General features: G+C 42.7%; 1 protein-coding gene across 1 annotated transcript in view; it reads left to right on the top strand.

Moving 5' to 3' along the window:
• Positions 1 to 1,402: 1,402 nt before the first annotated feature.
• NEURL1 (neuralized E3 ubiquitin protein ligase 1) overlaps positions 1,403 to 19,783 on the top strand; it is a 123,276-nt gene continuing 104,895 nt past the window's right edge. Inside the window, exon 1 of the mRNA XM_033149742.1 lies at positions 1,403 to 1,599. Coding sequence (XP_033005633.1) covers positions 1,509 to 1,599 — 91 coding nt within the window. The 5' untranslated portion in view covers positions 1,403 to 1,508. The remainder of the gene's footprint in view (positions 1,600 to 19,783) is intronic.

The raw sequence follows: 19,783 nt of genomic DNA, 5'->3' as shown, positions 1-19,783 counted from the left end.
AGAGCAAAGGAGGGGCTTTGTTTTAGGAGCAATTGTTTAATGATCTGCGCCGTTTTTGCTGCTCGTATTTTTATTGCTCTTTAAATTCTTGTCTGTTTATATTTTTTATGTGCATTGTAAACTGCCAGAGATCTAATTGTGGATGAGTGGTATCTATAAATGCATAACATTTAATAAAATAATAAATATATACTCCGACTGTTAGCAAATGGGCTAACAGAAAAATGAATGGGGAGAAGCACGTTATCCCTCTTAACTTATCCACTCGGCGAGCCTAGCCCTAGGCACTTCACTTCATGTTTCCAGCGCTGGCTCCCCTTTCTGGGAGTGCGCACACGCGCTTTCCTCTGGAGAGCATTCTACGCGCTCACTCAGCGACTGACCTCTGCACGTGCACCCACGACAATTTCCTGTTCGTCCCTTCTCTTGCAGAAAGGCGCGCGTGCAGCGCCAACTTACCCCACCTCAACACACACACATGCACTGCACGCTCCGGGCCCTACTCATCGCGCTGGGCAACCACCTTCCCGTTCTCCTTGAGTGCGAAGCCGGATCGCCGCTTCTCGCGCGTACAATTCGGACTCCAAAGGGCGCGCGAGAAGCTGGAGCTTCTGCCCCGCGCACGCTGCCGGGATCTACAGCCACGTGCCTCCGTCTGCCACCTGTTGGGCCCGGCGTTCGCTGGGCCCTAGAGCCAGAGGCGGGAGAGAACCCCTCCACGCCTCTTTGTCCCGCCTCCCGCGCCAGGGGTGGCACATCTGGCTACTCACGTGACTCATCTGGTCCCTTAAGTCACTAGTCTGAGGAGGCAGCTGTCACCATAACAACCAGATCCAAATGGGGAACCGGTCTGCCGCAGCCCCCCAGATAGGGAAGCCGCGGGGGCGGGCGGGGGGCGAAGGAGAAAAGGCCCCCGAAGCGCCATACTGCTTCAGCAGCTGCGGCTGAACAGGGGCAAGGGCAGCCGGATGACACCCATCCCCATCCTCTCACATTGCCTAGGCAAGGTAAAATCCACGGAGCGAGCCTGGCAGGAGTAGGAAGGGAGAGGCGAGAGCGCGAGAGGGGGGGGGGGAGAGAAGAGAAGAGAAGAGACACAAAGGGAGACGCGAGGAGGAATCCGAGAGAGGAAGAGCGGAGGGGGAGGGATTACCGAAGGAATCAACCTGAGCTCCCCGCGGGAAGAGAGCAGCAGAGATCTCCCATCCTGCTCGCGCAAGAGGCAGCCGCTCCCCAATCATTTCCCTCCACCCCACGATGTAGATCAAGCCCAAGTGAAGGCAGCATCTCTGAGGAAGAGGAGACAAAAGGGGATTCTGGAGCCAAAGTGACTGCGAGAGGGAAGGAGAGGAAGGTCTATGAGAGAGAGAGGGAGGGGCAAGCCCAGCCCCTAGCCCCTAGCCCCTGCTCCCCTCCCCTTCCTTACCCCGCCCTGGCCGGCGGCACAAACCCACAGATCCCTCCAGCTGTTGTCATCTCCCAGCTGTTGGCTGCTGCCTTCTGATGCCATGGGGAACAGCTTCTCCAGCATCCCAGCGCTGCCGAGAGGCAACCCAAGCCGGTTCCATAGAGTCCATCACCAGCATCTCAATCTCAAAGGTAAGAGAGGCACAGCGGTGTCTTGTGCCTGAATTTGTTGTTTAGAAGTGTGGAAAGAAAGATGATGCTCCTCTTCTTCCTGTAAAGTTTGGACAGCTCATTTCCCTCATCACTTGGTGTTTACCTGAACATGTCATTTTTTCCTTTGGCATTGTTTTGGTACTTGTTCTAAATCTACTCGAACACCCCACCCCTGCTGGTGAAGAAGGTTGTTCTTTCACTCTGGTGATTTTTAAGCACATGATGACTCTGAGAGTCCTTTTGTACAATGTGGACTAGTTGCATTGCTTTCATAATACACCCCAGGAGGACAAAGACAAATAGAGAGACCCTCTGATTCTTCTTAGGAAATAAGAGGGAGGTTGTGATTGCCTATATATTTACTTGAAAGCAAGTCTCACAGCTATCATTGGGATTCACTCTTAAGTAAATGTGGTAAGGATCAAAGTGGTAGATGGATTTAAATCTGAACATCCTTTTGTTGCAATTGTGAATAGGAGAAATAACACATTAATAAGCGCTTGAAGAAGAGAAGGAGGAAGGAGGAGGAGGAGGAGGAGAGGGAAGTGTGTGAGATCTCAGGCAATATAAGTAGCTTCCAGTTTTTTACTTCTGAATGAGTGTGCTGCAGCCGCTGTTGTCTTGGTTACCCCATAAATGTCAGCTTTTGAAGTAGGAGGATCTAGTTTTAGGAAATGACATATTTTATGTGTATATGTGGTACACTGGTCTTGGTAGCTGTAGCTCAGAACTGATTACTATAATAATATTTCCTTATGTTGAAAAATTATCATTCTGGGTTGTTTGTATGTAGATTAGCAGATTCTCTTGCAAAGTCAGAAGAGGATGAAGATTGAATTGCCTGTATCTGGCCTGCTATAGCTGCCCAACCCACAAACCAGTTAAGCCAGAGTATATTAGGAATGGGACCAACGTGACTCGAATCCAAGCATTCCTTGTTAATGGGTTTTTGAATTTAGCTGCAGATTCTTGTTTTAGGAAGCATTTCCATCTGTTTTCTTGAGCCGGTATAAAATAGTGTCATATTCAATGCTAAAACTGAAAGAAGAGTGATGCTTCAATAGCCACAATTGTGTTGTTCTTTTAGATCTTTTTCAAGTGTGTTGCTTCATCCTGCATGCCATAAGATTTGTATCATTTTCAATTTGACAAATGGAAAACACTATACAAGGACTGTGGGTTCCAGATTGTTTTGGAAAACACTTCATTTATAAATTGTTATATATGGAAATGTGCCTGATAACACTATTTCATGTCCTCAGTATTGTTAGCAATAGTTTTTTTTTTGCCCAGTTCTGCAGATGATGGCCAAGAAGACATACAACCACAGCATAGACTGAGTCAGACAGAAATTCAGGGCAGACAATTGCTGTGTTTAAAATTAGATGTGTAAGGAGGGGGCAGCTGAATCTTACCGAGAGTCCCATCATTCCCTATCAACGCAAATGTGAAAGCACAGACGATGCCGCAGTAGTTGGTATTCAATTGTAAACTGCCAAGAAGGGTTTATCTTAAGAACAAGGCTGTCAGCCGGAAATTTTTCACTGGCACTAACTTAAACAAAATTCAAGATTTGTAGGCAGAGTGAGGACACCCTCATAATTTGTTACAGCTAGTTTAAGCCATGATATCAAATATTAAAGATATCAAATCACCTGATTCCACTTTGTTTCATATGGCATGCTTGGTTTTGGTTTTCACACCCCACCCCATTTTAACTGGGTTTGGTTGCTATGCTGTCACTCCTGCTGACAAAACAAACAAAATGGTTCTTGCGTAGTCTAAATACTATAATGATTGAAATTATTGAAATGAAGAGTTAACTAGGCTTTGCCTTTTGTCCTTTAAAAAAAAAACACCCAAAAAACACCCAAAACGCACACCATCCTGCCAAGTAACTGCCAGGGACAATATGTGCTTTTCCTGTATTTTTGAAAGAAGATTGCCTCAGGTCCTACATTTACATGCAGAATAAACAAGCTTGATTAGATTTGACAGGTTCCTGTAAAATGCTTTGGAGGCACAGCAGCACAAAAAGTATGAATGTCACACTGTTTTGTTACATTTTGGGGACGTATATTTTGACTGAAGATTCATTTCATTTTAGCCCCTTTCCCTAACAATCTTTCCAATTGGGAGAGATGCAGAAGAACTCATTGTTTTGGCAGCCTCTGGATCCCTGTTATCTTTAAAATAAGGTAGCCGTGTAGGTCTGATGCAGTCGAAATAATAAAAAAATTGTCCAGTAGCACCTTAGCTTTCGTGTGCATGCACACTTCTTCAGATACTTCTTCTTAGTTGGTCTCTAAGGTGCTACTGGACAATATTTTTATTTATTTCGATCCGTAAAGGAAGATATTCTTGTTCCTCTGCAGATGACCTCACCATAACTCGGTAGTTGTATTTTCCTTTGCACTTACCCTTGTGAATGCTGAAAGAGTTCCATGCCTATAAAAGCTGTATGTAGTGGCCAAGAGATGGAAACACTACAGTCCTTTCAACCTTCCAGATGAAAACATAGCACCACCTTTCCCAATTGAGCCTTTTTCGCTCATTCCTATTCCAGTATATCTGAAATACTTGAGAGAGGGCCAGCCACTGCCTGATCCATGAGTTTTGTAATAGCCCAAACCATTAAAGATCACCCAGTTCTGGTGGCATGATGATAATAATGAATGTCATTTGATGACTGGGTGATTTTCAGCTTATCGTTAGTACAATGCAGGGATGGGGAACCTGTGGCTTTCCAGTTGTTACTGGATTGCAACTATCATAATCCTTGACAATTGCACTTGCTGGTTGGCTGATAGGAGCTGCAGTCCAACAACATCTGGAGGGCCACACGTTCATACCTGCTGTAGCCAAAGGGAAGTAGGCTGGGTTTGCTAGGAAACCTCTTAACAGGAATAGGCCAGACTGTGTCATGCAATGCTGCCCAACCTGTGTAAAAAGTTATGGATTAGACTTGCTTAAAAAAAAAAAAGGTAAAGGACCCCTGACAGTTAAGTCCAGTCGCAAACGACTCTGGGGTTGCAGTGCTAATCTCGCTTTACTGGCTGAGGGAGCCAATGTTTGCCTGCAGACAGTTTTTCCGGGTCATGTGGCCAGCATGACTAAGCTGCTTCTGGTGAAACCAGAGCAGGGCACGGAAATGCTGTTTACCTTACCGCTGGAGCAGTACCTATTTATCTACTTGCACTTTGATGTGCTTTCGAACTGGTAGGTTGGCAGGAGCTGGGCAGTGGTGGAGCTTCATGCTCTGGCACTAGGGGGAGGAGAGCAGGTGGGGGTGTGGCTGGTGTGTGTCCCAGGGGCATGACGCACCACCCGCAGGGGCATGGTGCGCGTCCTGGGGGCATGGTGCGCCGCCTGAGGGCACGTGGCACCCAGTGCGGGGGGCAGCCACGATGGCATCCCATCGGGATCGCGCTGCTGGGGGCGGTGCACTCTCCCTGCCCCATCTTCCTCCGCCAGTGGAGCTGGGACTGAGCAACGGGCGCTCACCCTGTCGCGGGGATTCGAACTGCCGACCTTCCAATCGGCAAGCCCTAGGCTCTGTGATTTAGACTACAGACTTGCTTACCAATTGGTAAATACCTGTTTTGTGTGAATGACCACTTGTGTGCTTGTCATGGCTTTTCCTTTTCTGGATCCTGTTGGACTGGATCCAATAATAGTTTGCCTTGCTGCACTGCACACTTGACAGTAAGGCTGAGCCCATACAGAATGTTAATGTACCATTTCATTCTTCTTCTACACATCTGCACATGTAGTCAAAGTAGACTCATCACTTGGCAGGTTGATACAGATGACCAGAAAGCTCACTTCAATACAATTTGAGTAGCTATATGGGCAGGAGTGGTGGTCCAGAAATTCACTTACCAGTTTACCATTGGCAAAGCTCTTTCTATGTATTTTTGTATGTATGTACAGTTTCCTTATCTCAGTGTTTTTAAATAGAGCAATACTGAGTGGCTCACTGTCCCTTGGGCACATGGGATGGTGTAAAAAACATATGGTCTCCCTTTGCAATCTGTTCCCAATTTGCCAGCTAAGCTTCTTCTGAACAACTTGCTCTGAAAGTTCAAATAACCGAAATTATGTAACTACAGTGTTTCTCTTAATACTGTGGCAGAGGTTATGTTCATTGGGTGATGTATTTTTGTGAGATGGATCGAAACACTGCCAACAGAACCATAGAGAACAAGCATATCTCTGCCAGCTTCTTGTATTATTTGTGTTAACTACCAAACAAAGTGTATTTAGAGTGGAAGAACTCCAAACATTTCTGATCTTTGAGAATCTGGAGGAAAGGGCTTCTCTGACTCTATCTCTGAGCAAGATATCCCCAGATATTGCTTTAACAGTTTAGGAGTAGCATAACACAGGCCAAGCAAGGTGGACTTCAGAAGCATCTCTTGGGAAGTTTAGGGATTTTCCCCATCCTGCAGCTTCTAATCTAAAGACTCTGTTGACCTTGAACACTAAATCACCAATTGTGTACAATGCTAGTGGGCACCACACTGTTCTTTTTCTAATAAGACACTCACTGTGGATCTCTTAATGCAGTGCGATTCTACACTGAACACTTCTGTGATCCAGGAGGGCTGGAAGTAGTATAAGGCCTCTGCTCTGAATGACAAATCAGACTGCCTAGCTCATGCTACCTCTGTGGTGAAGGGAGGCTTTTTGGACTACATTCGCTCATTTTCCAGGAGCGCCTATGTATCTGGCTATTAGGGAGTTATATATGTATAAACAGCAGACTCCACAAATGCTTTTAAATACGCTGCTTCATTTGAAATTTAGTTAGGGTGTAGGCAACCAAATGGTGCATCTCTGAACTCTTAATTCTTTCCACAAATTATTGAACACTGCCACTTTTTCAGCCTTCACAATACTGTGCTGTGGGATAGCCCCAAGCCTGAACTTCTGATTATATGATAATAATCAGAATAATTCTGAAGTAAGTCTTGTGATAGATTGGAAGCTGTTGACTGAAACTAATATCCTGGTCTTGGCTATTTTCCTGTGACTTGATAAGACTAAATGAGAAAAAGGGAGAGCAGAAAGGCTGGTGACAAGAATTAAAATGTAGGAGGAATACTGAATCAAGAATAATTACAGTTAGATGTAGCTACTTAAATAGCACTCCCCTCTGCCAGCCCAATGCTATGTGCATTTGTAAATCTCACCAAGTCTACTGAGACTTAGTCTTTATACCCACCATTCATTTAAGCACACCCTCTTCCCTGCTCCAAAAGAATTCAAAGAGTTACAATCCCAACACTCTTAACAAATTAGTTTCCAGGATTCTTTGGCTGGGGTTGGTGGTGATGTGCTTTAAATGTATGCTGTGTATGCAGCCTAGATGTAGCCTTTAACTTGATTGTCTTTACTATTATCAGCAAGTTCCAGAAGTGGACTTGCTTGGGGTCTCCCTAGTACTAAAGGTCCAAGTACAGCACTCCAACCTAGGAAAGAAATCCACTGACCTCATACTGTGTTTTGGATTAACTTGGAAGTGGCAAAATAGATTCTGGCAGCTTCTTAGTGCTCCTGTACTCAACAGAGGACTTTGGGGCTTGGGCAGCACCTTTCTTTGCCACCCCACACAAAGCAAGAAACCCTACTGGGTTCTCTGTGAGGTGTAGAGAACTCAAAGAAGAGACAGAGTTTCTTCTTCGTGCATGCTCACAAACGTAGTTACCAGGAAGATATTTCTGGTTCCTGACGGTGACATGGCAAATATATTTTCCTTCTATACATCCTTCCTCTTCGTTAACAGGTAGCAGGTAGCAGCTACCAGGTGCTATACTGTAGATCCCAAGGCTGCCCCTGGTGGATTCAGGATTCTGCTTGAGTTCCCTCATTTTCCATTATGGCAGTTTCCATGGTTAGTAAACAGCAAACTCCAAACAAAGGATTGTGAATGTGCAACATGTAATTTGCTTTTCTTTTTACACCTTCTTTCAGTGATCTACAGTATCGCTTGTTTCCACCTCTCAGTAATTTATTTCCACCCTCAATCTGTAGCTTTGTTTTCTATTCAGGCACCTTACTTGTTACCACCACTCGCTCTGCCCACAGAAAAGACCCCGAAAATTTTTTGTAGCCGAAACAAATTCCAAGTATGTTGGAAAATGTACTTGGCCAATAATAAATTATTCCTATTCCTATTCCTATTAAGTTGTTATTACTTCCCCACATTTTCTTTGTCCCCCCCTTTTTTTGCTCTTGCACTACCATGCTCTGCTCTTTATCTTTTAAGGGCTCTCCCTAAAACTGCCTCTGTTTCTCAGCTCTCCTAATTACACTGCTTTTATTTACTCTACTTTCTTGTTCCCTTTCTTCTGCTTCCCTAAAATCCCTTGTAGTAGGTACTGATTGAAAAGGTTATTCAGAAAGAGATTGATGCTGTTATTAAACTAACCCAACACAGGAAAGGCTATATTTGTAAGTCAATATTTGAGTGGTGAAAGCAAAAGGCTGGATAATTCATTCTCCCAGAAACTGGGATAAGAATCTTAGCTAGGTTTATAATGTGTTTCAGTCATGCACAGTCTGGGGAGACCTGAATATAGAAGATCGCTTCCTGGTGCTGGAAGCCCTTTAGTACAGGGTGAGAAACCTGTTGCTCTCCAGCATAACCAGTGGTCAGAGGATGTTGAGAGTTATAGTCCAGCCACATCTGGATGGGCACAGGTACCACAGTCCTGCTTCAAGCAGGTACTCCTCGACATCTTTTTGTTTTGTAGTCACAAAGGCTAGTGAGGATGGAGGAATTGCAGCCTAACATAACAGAAGCCCTCCTTGCTCATACCTATTTTCCTGAATAAGAGACATCTATATATTCCGCACTTTTAAGTCAAGTGTCTTCAAGCCTGAAAGCTAATTAACTGTTTTTGGGGTAGACAATACCAGCTCTTTGGAAAGATAAGGGGAAGGTTATTATTTTTGTTTTCATGCTAGATGCCAAGGATTGATTCACATATATGAAGGCCTTTGTTTGAAGTCTCAGGACTACCCTCCTACTCATGTAATTATTTGCATTATGCACAGTAGCCTACTACAAAGAGCAGCTTAGGAGTACTTAGGAACTACAGTATTTTGAAAAGGAAAGTATGTGCAGAATTGGAAGGGGGATCCTGTCCCTCACTTTAAAATGCAGGTGTTGAGAACTAGGAACACAATGTGAAAATGATGGGGTTTTTTCTGGATTCCTTTCTGCATTTTGCCCCTAGCTCTCACCCTCCAGCCCAGATGAAAGAAGTCTAATCAGATTATGCTCAGTCCTTTTTAATTTACATTGACTTTTCATATGTCAACACATGATTTCAAAACCTTCCTGATCAGCTTTTATCCTCTGATGGGTGTAAGCTCTGCTTGATTTCCCTTGAACTGAAAACATACCTTGTGCTTTATGCTTCGTTACCGGTACTTATCATCAACACCCTTCTCCTGACACGGATATTAGTATTAGTGTCTTAACAAGCTAGGAGATAGGCTTCTGAGAGCTGAACTGAGCCCAAAAGAAGCAGAGCTTATGTGATTTGTTCATCAGCCTTCATCATCTGAAGATAAATTCCAACCTCCTTCTTAAATACTGTAATAGCTGTTTAGTGTCACATTTAATTGTATTTCCATTATTTTGATTTATTTGATTTCTTTATTTAAAAGCAGTTCTAAACCACTTGATATTTTAAAATCTGTAAGTGGTATAAACTAACAATAAACTGTATATAATAAAAGCAGCATTATAAAAACAGATAAAAACTGACAGGTAGAAACAGAAATTCAGATATAACAGGCTCCAATATTGGAAAAAGCCTGGGTAAAAGGGTTGTGTCTTTGGAAGACACTTTTGAAGCAAGTAATAGATGATGTTTCGCACAGGGCAGTGATATTCTGTAGGATATGATGCCACAAGTAAAAGCTTCCCATGTGCTCTAAATGATCTTATGTTTTAAGCCATTGGCTTGTATTTTAACTGTCTGTTGCCATTCTATTTTTAAAATATATTCTACAAAGTTGCTTTGTCTTTCTTTCCATGTAAAGCATTTAAACTCTTCCTCTTCGAAGAAAAGCAAGGACACTTGGAGTGAGCACCACGTGCCATTTTCTCCCAGGTTCATAGTGTGAACCACATGTAAATTTACTTACCGTAAGTGGTAGATAATGTGAGAGAAAGCAAGGTTGCATTTATTTATTTGTTTTTGTCATAAAATTTATATACCGCTTGATTATTGGGGGGGGGGACCTCAAAGCAGATTTACAATATGAAATGCAAGCAGTTTTAAATAAGAAAATGTCTCCAAATGGTCACATCTCTGTTATTCTGCTGTCACTGTTCATTCTTTTAAATGCATTCTTGCGTATTGAACTTGAAATACAACCATAAGAAACAACTTCACCTCCTCTGGCATATTCCTAAGTTTATAAATCCCTCCCATGTTATCTCCTCCTCCTCCTTCAGGGTAGGACAGTCTTGCCAAACCCTGGTTCCAAGGTTCTGTTCTTTTTTTTTTTTTAAAAAAAATTTTTTAATAAACAAATTACAAACTTACATATACATACACATACACATATACAAATACATATAAATACATAATACAAATACATACAAACACTTAATACAAATACACGTTACAGAATAAGTGGATACCACAGGTGCGCTTGGCTTCACTTCGTTGTCACCTGGGAAGAAGCTATGATTGGCCATAGCTTCTCGGTGTATGTGTGATACATGTACATGGTGCTTTTCCCCCTAAAAAAAATCTTTTAGGGGTACTCTAATTTTCCTACTCGTATTGAAATACTGCCCCTCAATGAGGCCAAACTTAGATTCACAAAATGTTTAGGGGTATGTGTACCCCTGTGTCCCCTCAGAAAAAAAGCACTGCATGTACATATGGCAAAACAGATTGTGTAGATCTTTCCAGATATAATCGAATAGATGCCCATTTGTGTAGCACACACTTGCTTCTTTAATATAACTTCTGACAAAATTAGGCAGTGCTTGGTGGGTCATTTTAGGGGCAGGATCTTCCCCCACTTTAAAAGGTTAGAATGTTGCACATATAGAAGTATTGAAATGTAGCCAAGATGAGCACTTTAAAGAAAACTCTAGTGTAGAAATATTAATAATGTATACATTCCCTAAGGGGAAAATGTCTGGAAACAAAAGAGTTTTGTGATACAGAAGGAATTTTTTTGTATGTCTTTTTGCTTTTATGCTACATAGGCAGTCAGCCTAGAGGGCTAAAAATAGCCTTGTTATCTAATCTTCCAACCTGGAATATTACAAGAGGGTTATGAGGAAAAAACAGTTCAGTATAGCTTTCAGCTATATTTCTAATGCCTGCTTTCCTTAGCTTGCCTCTTCTAGTGTGTCACTATTTGGTCGCCTTGTAATTCATAAGAAGGCAGCATTCAAGTGTGTAAAACATCATTGGGAAGAAAAGAGTAGAGATACATGCTAAACATGAGATGAGATTTATGACACATTTGAGATAAGGCCCTGTGGCCGTAGAGAGAAAGATTTGGTGCTAATTTACAGTCTAGCAACAGCAACATTTTCTCACAGCATAGTGAACATTTAATGATGCCAGAGGCACAGTGTGGAGTCATGTAATGAGATATTTTTAATATCCAGATGCAAGCAGAAGTAATTTCCTTTCTGCAAAGATATCTGAGACCTGTTAGTCACCATCAACTGAATCTGAACTGAGCTGAGGCCACTTCACAGGGTATATGCAGACAAATTTGACATAGTTTGCCTTTATGTCTAAACAAGGTCAATGTGGAGCTGTGTGGCTGTGGCTTCCAATGCAAACCCTGGATAAATGGTTGCCACCAGGCAACATGTATTTTCAGGGCAAGAATAATGTTTGCCACAATGTGTACACATAGTAGGAAGTCATGTCTAAACCTAGCACATGCATCCATATGAAAATATACACCTATATGACCTAAATAGCTGAAATTTTTTGTGTGTGTTACAAGAAAGTAATGGGCCTTGGGCTTATGTTCACACTCCCTTTCCCACACCAGGCAAGGAAGTTTAACATTTCCTTTTTGAGATTTGGAACAAACTTCTCTTTCTACATTGTCCAAATACAGGATAGTTTGTTCAAACCATAGCTTGTTAACAAACTAGAAAACCATGGTCTGGTTCACACATAATGCTGAACTATGGTTTAGCATTCCAGCCACAGGTAGGAAGGGGTTGCTATGAGCTTCCTCTTACACCCTCCTCTTTTAGCTAGGAAGAGGGCTTTGATAGAGTTTAATTTTACTTTCAGTGGATCCTGGCTTGTTATGTATAAACCAGATATAATTATATAAGGAAAAACTCTGACCCATTTCTAAAGTTTTAAACCTTGCATTATTATGCTGCCTTGTTTAACTAACCAGAGTTTGTTTTAAGCTTCCTTTTATTTGGAGGTCCTCCCCTCTCACCATGAAAATCACTTTTGGTTTTGAGAGAACTTTTAAGATCTTTTAATTTCTGCCTGCATTTGGTTAATGGGTTATGCTTGGAAAAAAGTGTTAGTTTCTGCTGGCTTTGAAGTTGGTGCTTTTTTTGAAATTGTAATTAGTACTTTTATGAAGTTTCTGTGTGTTTTTATTTCCTCCCTGTAAACTGCCTTGTGGGGATTCTGAAAGAGTTAGAAATCTGTTCTGATGATGAATCCCATCTGATGCATTATTCTGATGTATTTTTGTACAAGTGAAATGAACAATTGTGTTGTTGAGACATATTCCAAAATGCAAGAGAAGTGTCCAGGGCCTTGGGAGGTACTCATTTTTTTCACTGTTCCAGAGGCCTCACAAAATCTTTAGGTGATGTTGATAGAAAGCATCACCTGGACGATAAAATGCTATAATGGGTATCGTTGCTTAATGTCTGCAGCTTCTTATATAGCTCAGGATAATAAAAATCTCCTGCTATAGATGAAGAGTACAGTAAAGAGGATCTAAGCAAAGTGAATATTAAATGGAATGGAACTAATGAGCTTTCTTAAGATGTTTTCCAGGAGTTGGGTGACATCATCAACATTTCTGAGATGATAGTCACCTTTGATCTTGTTTCCCTTGGGAAGCTAAAGGGGGTGGTTGAAGACTAGAGATTAAAAGGGGAAAACATGCTCTTCTACTCATTATTTGCAAGAAGATGAAAGAAGGCACAATCTATTGGCAGCTTTTATACTACTATTGAAATGAATCTGATATGCACAAAATATTTTCCATACCAATGGAATCTGCACAGGAGAACTTCCTTTGTCAAAATTCTTTAGAAGCATTCTCCCCCCTCTCCTGCATCTCCAAACCAAGAAAAGCTTCACATGTTGATTTTCTGCTTGTCATGTAGCTGATGAAGGCACAGGAGCTGTGGCAGAGAAACGTGACATTCCTGTGCTCCATGTGTTTTGCAGTGACTATTGGTAAATCCATTCTTATCTGCAGCAGAGCAATCTGTAGTAACTTGGTTTTAGTCCTGAGTCTTCTGGTGTACCAAAGGGACAGACTACGTCTTAGGCATGTGCTTACAACTATTCGTGGGTTTTTGTGTGTGGGTTTTTTTTACCAAATCAGTTGTGGGAATCCACAGAACTTAAAAAACCTGCAAGAACCCTAAATTTCTTCCTTTGTAATTTTCCTGCTAAAAATTGCCTTTTGACACTGTTAGTTTCCCCTAGAGGTGCTCCATATATATACTGAGCATAGCTGTCAACTTTCCCTTTTTTTTGCGGGAAATTCTCTTATTCCAGCGCCGTTTCCCATTGCAAAAAAAGGGAAAGTTGACAGCTATGGCCGTTTCCCAATGCAAAAAAAGAAAAGAAAAGGAAACAAAAGGAAGGTTGACAGCTCTGATACTGAGTTTACAAGAGACGAAGCCTACTTATAGGCTTTATATGGTATTTATGCATTTTCCAATATCAAGGATCCGAAGCATTAATTAACATTAAGCAAAACAAAGCTGATTAACAGAAAGCATATTATAGGCTGTTGACACTGTTCTGAAGAGGCCTTTGTATGCACTTCTGATGGTTGGGTAGTTTTACTAGTGGGTGCCAAAGATTAAATGTCCTTGTATGAGCTGACCTAATATAATTAAATTGTGTTAAGCTCGAGCTGTCTTGGGATAAGTATAAGGCAAAATAACACAAAAATCAAATCAATGGGTGTGTGTGTGTCTTGTGACATAGTAGGACTAGTTTTCCAGCGATCTGTGTTGCTAAAAGGGACCTGGATGGGGTGACCTGGGATCCTATGCATCAGATGGGCAAACTCTACCATTATTTAATGGCCAGAATAGCTTGATGCTTTTAAAGGCATGGTTTTTTCCTGTTTTGCTAAATAGAAATACTAGTTGTTTAGGAGACTTGATCCATTTTGTGCCTAATATTTGCTTAAGAGGCCTACGGTAGTTTATTGTTTAATTTATATTCCACTAAGCTGCTCAAAGTAGTGCATGTGGTTCTCCTACTCACACACATTATATTCATAACAGTCCCGTGAGGTGGATTAGTCTGAGAAATAGTGATGGGTCCAAAGTCACCCAGCAAACTTCATGGCTGAGAGGGTTTTTTTTAACCTGGGTCTCCTCAATCCTAGTCTGGCACTCAAACCACTATGCCACACTGGCTCAGCTGTGGCAGCTGGGACTATAGATGAAATCCAGACACACTGCAAGCTGACAAAATACTGACTTTTTGCTAGAGCAGGTTGCTGAAGGACTCTGCATAGAAACAGGATGGCATCACTTGCACGGTGTGAACCAAGTCATCTTCCACTCATCACTCACTGCTCAGTGTTGGTAGTGGTGAGCAAGTGCATGGGACCTTCCTCCTCCTTGGCTACAGCTTGGTAGTGGTCAAAATTGCAATCTTCAAGCATTTGGCCAGTAGAGTTTAATGCTGTGACAGTTTATTTTTCTTATAAGTACAAATACAGTACATGAAGACTTGGTGCCTAATTTAGTCATGTTGCTTTAGCAACACCATGTGGGATGCAAAGTGATCTCCTTGGTAACGTTCCCTATCAGTTCAATGAGTGACCGTCATAAACATGGAAGCAAACTGTAAAAACAGCCAGACTCATGGATGGGATCTTTTTATAGCTGCAGAGGTTATGATTTGGTAAAAGAGAGCTGGGAAACATGTCTTTAAAAAAGTATTTTTTTATTCAATGAACTAAAGCCATTGTAGGATTTTTGGAATCATGTTTCCTATGGGACAGAGCCCTGAGGTAATGTACTGCATTTACAATGATTGCCTATTCCTATTTAAATCTGCCTGTAGCTTGGTATCCTTGAGATATGATCTGAAGAAGTGTGCATGCACACAAAAGCTCATACCAAGAACAAACTTAGTTGGTCTCTAAGGTGCTGCTGGAAGGATTATTTTATTTTATTTTATTTTGTCTTGAGATTTGAATTTGTTTCCTTGGTCCTTGTTTCCAGCCACTCCACTTGCTTGACTAGGTTTCATCTGATTTTGCACAGCCAGGCCTCTCTGCTTGTGTCACAAAAGCGATGGCAACATATAGGATTGGGCTCCCCATATTTGCCTTGTATGCAGATGCTGGGGAGCATGTGATTAGCTTTTATGCGTGTGGTTAGGTGTCATATTCTCCTTGTCCTGCAGCAATTCCACTAGATTTCAGTTTTGCTTCCAGGTTCAAATCAAGAAAATTTAAAGGAGTGGTGGGCAGGGGGTGGGAGAGTGGAAAGAGCAGGGAAACTTGAGGTACTTGAAATGATGCTTATTCCAGGACTAACACACTTGGAACAAATCTTCCTTTAGGTGCAAGTTTGTAAGCAGAAGTTCACAGCAAATGAGTGGGACAGTGTAAAAATGTGTTGCATATATATATATCCCCATTCAGATCCATGCAGAGCTTGTCTGAGGCCCAAGGTGGGACTCATTGTTAGAAGAAGGTTATAAACTCAAACAAAAAACAGCCAGTCCCTGGTGGGGGGCCCTGCCCACCTTAGTCCTCCAAGACTTGGGGCAAGTGCACCTGGCTGCCCCTCCTTCTGCACGGACCTGCCCCCAGGAAATATTTCCCCCCAAAAATGCATTGGACATGGCATAAGTTCATGTCATCTCATACACCTGGAGTTGTTGTTGACTTCTCCCCACCTCCATGCTGTTCACCATGCTGGGGGCAGGGGCAGCTTTCCTCTAGGCTACTTCCCATAACATAAGGGAAGAGGGCTGAGAGGAAAGCAGGTGAGCCCAGCAAGTTAAGGTGGAGGAAGAGGGGCTGGATTACACACTCTTCTCCTTGTGCTCATTTTGATATAAAAAGTAGCCCCTCCCTTCATAAGCTAAACACACAAGTCTAGTTTGCCCCAAATTGGGTGCTGAGGAAGGTCCTCCCCCCATTATGGTGCTCTTTTGTGGAACTCCCTTGCTTCAAGGAAGACAGCCACTCGGCATCCCTGCTACATAGATTTTGCTATCATTTGAACGCTTCATTTTTGGAAGGCCCTGGTGGGGTTTGTTGAAATGCAGTCATTCTATGTTTTTTATGTCACAGCTGAAATTAGTTTTTAGTTCTGTTTTCAACTTGATGGTTTAAAGACTTTGATTAGATGTCTCCTTGGGTGCTCAGTACTGAGTTGGAAAGGCGTATGGTAATTATTGAATATATAAAAATATATATACCCTCTCTTTTGCATGGACAGGCGGAGTCCCCCAAACCCCAGGCGACCCCTGAGTGGAATAATGACACAAGACAATGTGCTATGGGATTAAAATTGGCCACAACTTTATTAAGATTCAGATGTATGGAGACCTTGGCTCAGGCATTGGGCGTTTATCCTTCCCAGCCCCCAGTTGGGGATCTGGGAAACCTCAGGGTTATCCAGAATGTGTGGGGATTGGGCTGGCTCTGGAGAACATATGTTCAAGCAGAGAGCCCCCCCCCCCCGTTTGCTGTCGCTGGAGGGGGAGGGCAATGACAACCTCTCGGTGTATGGTCAATGTTGTTGTTCAGTCGTGTCCGACTCTTCGTGACCCCAAGGACCAGAGCACGCCAGGCACGCCTATCCTTCACTGCCTCTCGCAGTTTGGCCAAACTGCCTCCCCCCTATACCCCTTTAACGGGGAACCCTGGTATCGCCGCCGCACTGGAAGCGTGGGGTCACCGCCCATTTAGGAAGATGACTAAAGGATTCCACCCAAGGCCTGAAACCGCCGAAGTTGTGACGTTTTGCTACGGGAAAGGCTAAACCTGCCAATGCTGAGAAATTCCTTTCCGGCCCTTCAACAGCGGCCTTGACATAGCAGTGCCTGCGTACCTGTGGATAAGAGGTTAACCTGCAAAATTAAGAGTTAATTGAGGGAGTGGAGGGTGGGCGAAGCTCTGGAGCCCGACTGCCGTTTCCCCAGGTAAGCTACACCTTCTATTGTTTGAGCTGGATGGTCCCTCCCCATACCTGGCCAATCCCCCGGCAACACCTCCCCCAGGCGGGATTGGATGCTGGCTGAGGTAGGCGGGGACCACAGGTATCCAGCCTGGGGAAGGTGACACCAGCCCGAACTGGCAGGAGCCGCTCTGGGGCTCAAGGGGGCTGCGCGTGACCACGCAAAGGTCGCTCCCCATTTAATGTGGGGAATGGTCATTAGTGATACTTCTTTGCAGAGATGATGTTTTGCTGTTAATTGCTCAGGGAAAAGCACCACAGACTTTGCCTGTTTACTTCTTTCCAAAGTTCACAAGTAATGCTCTTAATTGCTGTGCATCTCATGGAAATGTTCTTTTTTTCTGTTTAGACAGGCTTCTGACAGCTAGCATTAAGTTGGCAGGAGGTGGGGACACTTTAAGCTGCTTTTAATTGACATATTTTAAGCACTTGTTTCCAGTTGCAATACCTTGGGGTTGGGATGGTTTACAGATTAAAGTAAATCTGTGAAGACTGGTGATATGATAGGTCTCAAGAGGAGTGCGATAGGGTGTAGCCCATTGTGAAAGGGAAAGAAGGCAAGCGGAAGGAAGGCAAGCAAATAGGTTCCTCCTTCTTTTTAACTTTACTGCTGCCACCAAGTGGATATCTTAATTTTTTTCTGGCTGTCTCCGCTAAACTCTGGACTTTTAAGTTGTTAAGCCTACTCAGAAGACCTCAAACCATATCCCTCCCAAAACAAACTATGCTTTAATCTAAAGATTTTAGTAAGTAACAATTTAAACAGGTTTTTTTTTGAGAAAATGATTTTAGAACAAAGGTAATTTTACATTTTGAGCAGTTATCCATAAGAGCATATTAAAAATAAGCAGAGATAAATGCACCTAGCTATACCTATTCTAAACTGTTTCCTTATCTAAGTCAATACTTGTCAATCTGCACCCCCCAGTTCAGCTTATGGTTCCTTTTTGGTCTATCTTAGCTTCCTATGCATCCATGCTCTCTGACACACTCCAGCTCCCTTAAAGTGTTCCAGCCCCTTTTCACTCTTGTAGCTGTTCATCTCTTCAGGTTTCTGACCCCAAACCTTTAAAGCTTTTTTTTGCATTTCCAGTAAGCTACCTTGTTTTCCAACTCAGCTTATACATATACATTTTTACTTTCCCCACCACCTGTCACTGCTGGACCACAAGGCCATTTCCCCCAAACCATGCCCAGCTCTCACTGGGTGACATAAGCTGATAGGTGGGGTGGTGGTGGGGGTTCCATCTTGCTAGATGCTGCTTTGTTGGTGAAGCACATCCCTGCAGCTTTCAGGATTGCATTTTCTACTCGCTACCTGGTGAGTGGAGAGATCAACCCTGCTGCCGTTTCCTTTGCTAGTGCATTACCTGTGGGGAACACACTGCAGCCATCTTCTCACTTCTTAGTGAGTGCTGATCATATGCTACTTGATGTACCTGTTAGCACCATTTAACTGCTGATGAATAGTTACTATCAAAACAGTTTGTCATTCGGAAGAACTGTTCTGTTCTCTACATTTTGGAGCATCCATTGTCGCATGGTCACAAATTGTGACTGTTGAAAGGCTTGTTTGCCTCTTTGACACTTATGGACTATATTGCCTTATGTTGGGCATGCAACAGTGATAGACTTTCGTTATCTGTGATTCTATTACATACTTTCTGCTTAAGAATTGCTACGCTTGGAGCTTCCATTATTGCACTGTTACAGGATTGTGACTGTTGAAAGGCTTGTTTGCCTCTGTGACTCCATTATATATTTTCTGTTTAAGAATTGTGAAGTAATACATGTTACAATTATTTGGTTAGAACATTATTAGCCACGTGTTGCCTGTGATTGTTTATAGTTAGTCTGTTTTTGCAACACAGGGGGTTTCCAGTGTCAGCATGCTGTCAGCGGTTTCCTGGGTGCCCAGGAAAGTATAAAGGCAAGGAAAAGTTTCTTACCGTCCTTTTTTATTTCAAACTTTACAGAGAGAGGCTATAGCCAGCAGAAGTTCTCTGGGGCATTGTGGTGTATTTAAATGGCGGCTGAGACTCTAATTGTGGGTTAATAAAATGGCAGCAATACCGCTGTCTCCCACTGCTGCCAATTTGCTGTGCTGCCAGCTAGATCTGCTGAGTATACTTTTTGAGGGGCCCCCTCAAACCTGGAGCTAGCCCTGTATAGTACTCAGTATCCATGTTGCAGATGTTCAGAAAGCTTCATATGCATTTTCTCAGTAATCCTACAAGCCTTTATGAAAGCTCAATAGTGGGGGTCTGAGGCTGAAGCAATTATAGCTTGCCATTTACCACTTAGTGATTCATGGCTGAGGTGAGATTTGAACTAAGAATGTTCCGGATCACAAGCTACTCTTGGAGCTAGGTAATGTCAGCTCTGTAATAAGATAGGAGTGTGTAAAAAGAAAATAATAATACAATTTCCATCCACACATTAAAAATAATTTAGCAATGTGCTTCTTGGGTGGGGCTGTATTGGCTACCCAGTAGGTGATCTCAGAAGCCCACTCTACAATAACTTGGAGCAGGGTTTTTAGTGTGGTTGCCCCTGTTCTGTGGAATAGCATTCCCATCAAGATATGACAGGTGTCCACTACCTGCACTTTCTGGAAACAATTGAAGACTTTTGTTTTGTTTTGTTTTGTTTTGTTCTGACACTGTTTCCCTTCTGGATAAATGGGTTTTTACCATGAGTACTTTGTTAGGCTTTTAGTCTTGT

Source organism: Lacerta agilis, chromosome 5 (assembly GCF_009819535.1).
Source record: "Lacerta agilis isolate rLacAgi1 chromosome 5, rLacAgi1.pri, whole genome shotgun sequence".
In the NCBI taxonomy this organism is placed as follows: Eukaryota; Metazoa; Chordata; class Lepidosauria; order Squamata; family Lacertidae; genus Lacerta; species Lacerta agilis.
This window is presented reverse-complemented; position numbering and strand designations above follow the sequence as displayed.